The sequence below is a fragment of the Plectropomus leopardus genome, chromosome 3, assembly GCF_008729295.1.
Source record: "Plectropomus leopardus isolate mb chromosome 3, YSFRI_Pleo_2.0, whole genome shotgun sequence".
NCBI classification, from domain to species: domain Eukaryota; kingdom Metazoa; phylum Chordata; class Actinopteri; order Perciformes; family Serranidae; genus Plectropomus; species Plectropomus leopardus.
In genome coordinates, this window is record NC_056465.1 from 21,599,001 (window position 1) to 21,605,036 (window position 6,036).

At 38.3% G+C, this 6,036-nt stretch overlaps 2 protein-coding genes across 2 annotated transcripts in view; one reads left to right on the top strand and one right to left on the bottom strand.

Moving 5' to 3' along the window:
• cpox (coproporphyrinogen oxidase) overlaps nt 1-1,084 on the top strand; it is a 7,922-nt gene extending 6,838 nt beyond the window's left edge. Inside the window, exon 5 of the mRNA XM_042513863.1 lies at nt 853-1,084. Coding sequence (XP_042369797.1) covers nt 853-1,084 — 232 coding nt within the window. The remainder of the gene's footprint in view (nt 1-852) is intronic.
• Nucleotides 1,085-2,197: 1,113 nt separating this feature from the next.
• LOC121963589 (oxygen-dependent coproporphyrinogen-III oxidase, mitochondrial-like) overlaps nt 2,198-6,036 on the bottom strand; it is a 6,767-nt gene continuing 2,928 nt past the window's right edge. Inside the window, exons 2-4 of the mRNA XM_042513874.1 lie at nt 4,408-4,626; nt 3,099-3,203; nt 2,198-3,004 (exon numbers count right to left, since the gene is read on the bottom strand). Of these exons, the coding sequence (XP_042369808.1) occupies nt 2,920-3,004; nt 3,099-3,203; nt 4,408-4,626 (409 nt within the window). The 3' untranslated portion in view covers nt 2,198-2,919. The remainder of the gene's footprint in view (nt 3,005-3,098; nt 3,204-4,407; nt 4,627-6,036) is intronic.

The following is a 6,036-nucleotide window of genomic DNA, read 5'->3' on the forward strand; positions in this document are numbered from 1 at the left end:
GCTAGAGGTGTTAAACATGTCATGTTGTGACATTTTTGCCATCTATATATATACATATATATATATATATATATATATATATATACACAAGACGAAGAGGTAGATAGCACCTGACCCTGACATTGTTCACACCTACTGGCTAAAGAAGCTGATTGCACTCCATGAGCACCTAGCAGCCCAAATGTGTGCTTTGTCTGGATTGACTTACCAGAAAGACTTACCAATGACTTGATGCCACATTCATTGCTCCAGGAATGATTGGAACGTACAACATCAACAGGACACTCAGAGCCTTCATCAAGAACTCGATGTTATTGTGGAGGACAACCCCAGAGGCCAACTCAAAGCCAGCTGCACAAGTCATCATCTAGTGTGGCATACACCAAGAAGATGCTCTGTCTCAGCTGCTGGTTCTGCATAGGTCTGAAGCCGTTCAGCCAGATGACTATGGGTACCTGTTTCACAGTGGAGAAACCATTAGCCACTTTCTATACATGGATGACATCAAACTGTATGCTAATAGAGAGCGTGACTTTGACTCGCTGATCCATATCACCAGGATCTAAAGCAACTACATCAAGATGTCATTTGGTATGTCAACATAGCAGATATACAGGACATAGCAGATACACAGGAAAGATATACAGGACAGACAAGTACAGTACCTTGGAATCCTGCAGGCAAATGGTAACCATAATGAGGCCTCAAGGAAGTCAGTCACAACCAAATACCTCCACCTAGTAAGGACTAGTGAGCATCAGGGCCAGTGTCCAGGATGAAACAGCCAAAATCCAGGAGTAAGTTAGGAAGATGGCCCCAAGCGTTGACTTGCTAAGTGAATGTCGTGGGCAGCAGAAGCCCACATGACAATGATGAGGAGTTGTCATGGAAGGAAAAGCCCCTGCATGGCTTGTACCACCACCAGACGACAGAAGTGGCTGTTACTGAGAACTCCAACCAATGTCTGGAAAAAGCTTATCTGAAGGAAAGCACAGAGGCACTGAATATGGCAGCACAAGAACAGGTACTCAGCACAACAGCAATAGAGGCTGGGGTTTACCACAACAGGCAGGACCCCAGGTGAAGCTAAGTACTGGCTAGAAATCCCAAGCTCCAAATGAAAGACTCCTCCAAAGGTGGTGAAGAATGACTGTGCTAAGATCCTGTGGGACTTTAAGATCCTGATGAAAGAACTGGTGATAGCTAACTAACCAGACATTGTAGTGGTTGATAAACAGCAGAGGGCAGCAGTAGTGATAGATGTAGGAATCCTGAGCAGTAGCAACATCAGGAAGAAGGAAATCAAGAAGCTTGAGAAATACCAAGAGCTGCAGGGATAGTGCGATAGCATTATGTGTCACTTCCTTCTCCCATATGCCTTCTCCAGTACTGTTTGCTCTCAGCTCTGGGGTGTACTGGTGCTGCTCGTGCATTACCATTAGCCTGACACTGTGAGTACACTTTGAATGATTGGTTGGCGAACATCCTGTTTACTCTCCTCCCTTCTACCATTCTAGTGTACCTTTTTGTTTGGCAGTCTATGGCATGGACAGGTTGGTGTACTTCTTAGGTAGCCCTTTCTTGGTCACATTATTCTGCAGCTCTGTTGGAAGACTGACTTCCCTCTGTGTTGCCTTGATTTTGGCCTCCAGTCTTGCATCCAGTCAAGCATCTCTAGGATCACAGCCGCTGTACTAGGTATCAGCTTGTTGGTCTCTGTAATGGTCTCAGTAGAGACAGTTTGTAGCACTGCATTCACATCCTCTAGCAGACTTTCAGAGTGTAATTTGGACTTCAGTCATGGTAATCCACCACAGGGTTTCCAGGTTTCCAGCTTGCTTATGATCTTCTTACTCAGGTCAGCCGCCTCTGCATTCAGTGTATCCGTTCCTGGGGCTTGTCAGCCAATCTCTGATTGTGGGGGTGATGACTGTATGACTGGTGATGGCCCCCAGTCTGACCTGTCATCCTGGCTCCCCCTTGCCATAGCATCATTGTTGTACCGCTTCAATCTATAGTTTTGATGTTTTGATAGCACCTTGCAATTGCAGATATTGGAACACTGAGCAACCAGCTGTTTCTTAGTAAGTTCTTCACTGGTGGATCTTTAAGATTCAAAAGTACATTAAAGGTGAATTATACTGTTTGTAAAATGATCAACAAGAGATTAAGAATGAAGCCAGTAAGACTCTAAAGGTAACAGAACAACATTTTTATTATAATTCTTAGCTATAAATTATTTTTGTTGTTTTGACAAATGTTCTTCATTCTTCAATGAGCAACATGGCCTGTGATTCACATTTATCCTCTCTGTGGCACATGACCCACCTATTGTTTTACCACTGCTCAAACAAACCAGGAAGTGACTCATTAAACACAAATGATTAACCAACCACAACATAAATGAACAGTCCATTACAGTCCGTTATTATTTAGCTTTGAATGAAATAACCCATTGTTGTGAGGAAATGCATCAAAACATAAAAAACATGAACATTTGATGCTAGTGATGGCACACACATATATGCCATGGATCAGTTTGTCCGTATTTTACCCTCTGGGGCTTTGTTAAAGAAGAGTAAGGCTCAAAAGCTTCAAGCATAGCAAGCCAGATTTAGAACAGTCATATAAAAAAAAAGCACAAAAAGAAGCACATCGTCACAGTGAGCGAGATGACCTCAAAGCAAGTACAATGGCCACCTGTGGCCACCAGTAGTAATTCTGTCCCAGTGTGATTCAGTGTTTACACTGATCTGACGAAACATGGCAAACAGAAAGATAAAAGTACCACTGCAGATTTTGAAAAAACTAAAATCTTTAGACAAGTGCAAGGCAATATTCTTTTGGTAAACACAGTCAGCTGTTGCTGATCTTGTCAAACAGGACGTTTTGTTCATATTTACATATGTAAACCTGTGATCACACCCACTCCTTGGGGTTTCGTAACACTTCCAGAATCTCCGCCTCCAGGGTACCTTTGGCAGGCTCATGCATGTATTCCCACCTGAGGATGAAGGGTAAATCCATTACTAAGCAACACAGACAGCTCATTCCTGTCATAGAAGAGCTAATGTTGGTTCAAAGCAGTGTTATCTTACCTGGCAGTGAGGGGGAGCGACATGAGAATGCTCTCAATCCTGGAGCCAGGTGTGGCCAAGCCAAACTTCACACCCCTGTCATACACCAGGTTGAACTCCACATATCTACAACAAAAACACACAAAACCCTGTAGTCACCTAGCTTCATGGGACTCATGATACATTAAGTAGACACCGTTAAAACCTGTTGTGCCTTAATCCAAATAAAAACAACACACAAGAGTTTCTAAATGAAGATTCAAATCAATAACACCATTAAAAACTTGCTTGAGATAATGTAGGTAATCCAGCATTGTGAACATTTAGTCACCTTTATTTTAAGTTAAAAGTTGTCTTTGCATGGTAATCGAAGTCTTCCAGATTGGTGCATTAATGTGGTGGTGACCAGCTCTGATAAAAGAGTCCTGCCTGCACTGCAAGAATATTTGTAATAAGGGGTAGACAGATCATCAGCTTGGCCGATAATCGGGGTAGATATTAGGGCTGGGTAAAAAAATCGATTAATCAGTGCATAAGATTATCTGTGAATCCCTACAAGCAAGCAAGTTGTAAAGGGTTTTGGGGAGTCTATTTATAGTCAGTATATCATTGATTTGGATGACTTTATCAGCAGTAATGGTATCTACAAAGAATTATAATTTGGCCCTTACTTCTGATGGATTCTTGGTTGAAGGTTAGGTTTATTAAGTAAAGCCAGTTTTGAAAATTGCTAGGGATGCACAAAAATATCAGCACGCCATTATTATCAGCAGATAAAGGAAATATCAGGATCGGCCAACATGTGGATTTCTGCAGATATCACAAACCCATTTTTTTGGTTGACAAAGTGAACATGTACAAAACATCAACTCTACGTTGAAGTATTTTGCACAATGAATAACACTGAAAAGCATTGTATTTCATGTCTCCGTCTGCTGGTGTGTCTTGAAAGCACGCATAATATGATGTTAATTCCACTACAGGAGAGAAGTAATGATCGCTGAAATTAGGTGGACTGGATATATATCGGTATTGGTTATCAGCCAAATGGGTTGTTTTAATGTCAGCATATCAAATATCGGCAAAAAAAATCAATATCACTAAAAATTGCACCTATAACGTGATCAAACAAGTAAAAAATTGAATCCGAGAGGTCCTAAAAACTGTTAAGGCAGTGTCTTATGGTGCTTTAGCCAATGAAAAAGAAAGACATTTGAGTCACTGAACTAAAATGCACCATAAAATACAAAAACCCCTTTTAACAATCCCCTATGTGAAACGTTACATACTTATTAACAGCCACTGCTTCCTCCATGAGCCTCATACTCACCTTCCTCGTCGCACTTGCTGCCAGTCCTTCTCTTCATCGGTGAAGGAGTCGTTGAGGTGTTTGTACACTATAGGCAGGTAACAGGGAACCACAGTGCGGGCACAGCTTCTGACAAAGTTGAACGCCTCCTCCTGACTTGGGGAGTCCAGATCATCGAAGAAGATTCCTCCGATGCCCCGAGTCTCTCCTCTGTGCCGGATGTAGAAGTATCTGTCACACCTAGAAAAAACATACCCAAATATATCCATCCGTAGCTGTTCAGATGTGTGATAGGGTTTTTACGGTGCAACAGTTCTTTTATATCACTGTCATAAGTGCAATAACTGGTGCAATAATTCAACTACAGCAATCCTCTGTGCAATTATTCAAATGTGCAATATTCTTTCAATTCTTGGATGTAAGCTATATTTAAGGAAATTGCATAATTACATACTGTATTATATATATTCTTATCGTTCTTACTAATGTATATATCTGATGTACATTGTAGCATCACACACATATTTTATATTTCTAACTTTACATACTAGTTTTTTTTACATTGCATTGTAGCATAAGGCACGTAGTTCACATTTTTACACACCCAGCACTTTATTCATATTTATAATTTTAAATATTCACGTTTATTATTACCGTATTCCTATTTTAGATTCATATTTTGACACAATTTACATACTCTACACATTACACATAATTATAATTTTTAAATATTCACATACTAGTGCTAATTGTTTTCATTATTACTGTATTTCTGTTTTAGATTTTTACATATTTTGTGCTGTTACTTATTTCCACTTTCTATAAATATCTATGCTTCGCATCACAACGACTGTAATGAACCACAATTTCTTTCTGGGATCAATAAAGTATTTCTGATTCTGAAGTTCATCTTTTGTTTTTAACTTAAAATAATCAGTGAATTTGGGCTATGCAAATATACTATTTAAAGGCAAGATGACAAAAATAATTTAAAAATTAAGTCAGGTAAAAGCACATCTCTAGAGACAGTTTATACGGGAATTTAATAATATACCATATTTTATGACACATAATACTATGACTATTGTTTATTAATTTTATGACATTCTTTACTATTACTTTTTTATGATTTGCTATTATTTTATTTTATTTCAAATGTTATGGCATAGTATACTATAACATTTTAATTAATTTTATGTCATACTTTGCAGTAGAATTTTTCTGAGGATTTTTATGTCCTGCTATATTATGACTTTAAACTTATTTTTTACATAAATTAATTTTTCTGACATGTAATACTATGGCTATTTTATCAATTTTATGAGATTCTGTATGATTATTTTTTTTCTGACATGCTTTAGTATTTTTTTAATGGTATACTATACTAAGACATTTTTTACAGCGACTACAACTTTTTTTGACATTCTATACTATTACTGATATGACATACTTTACTGTGGCACATTATACCATGACATTTCTCAGATTTTTATGAAATGCTACATTATCATTTAATTAAATTGATGTTAGTATTTTTTTAATGGTATACTATACTAAGACATTTTTTACAGCGACTACAACTTTTTTTGACATTCTATACTATTACTGATATGACATACTTTACTGTGGCACATTATACCATGACATTTC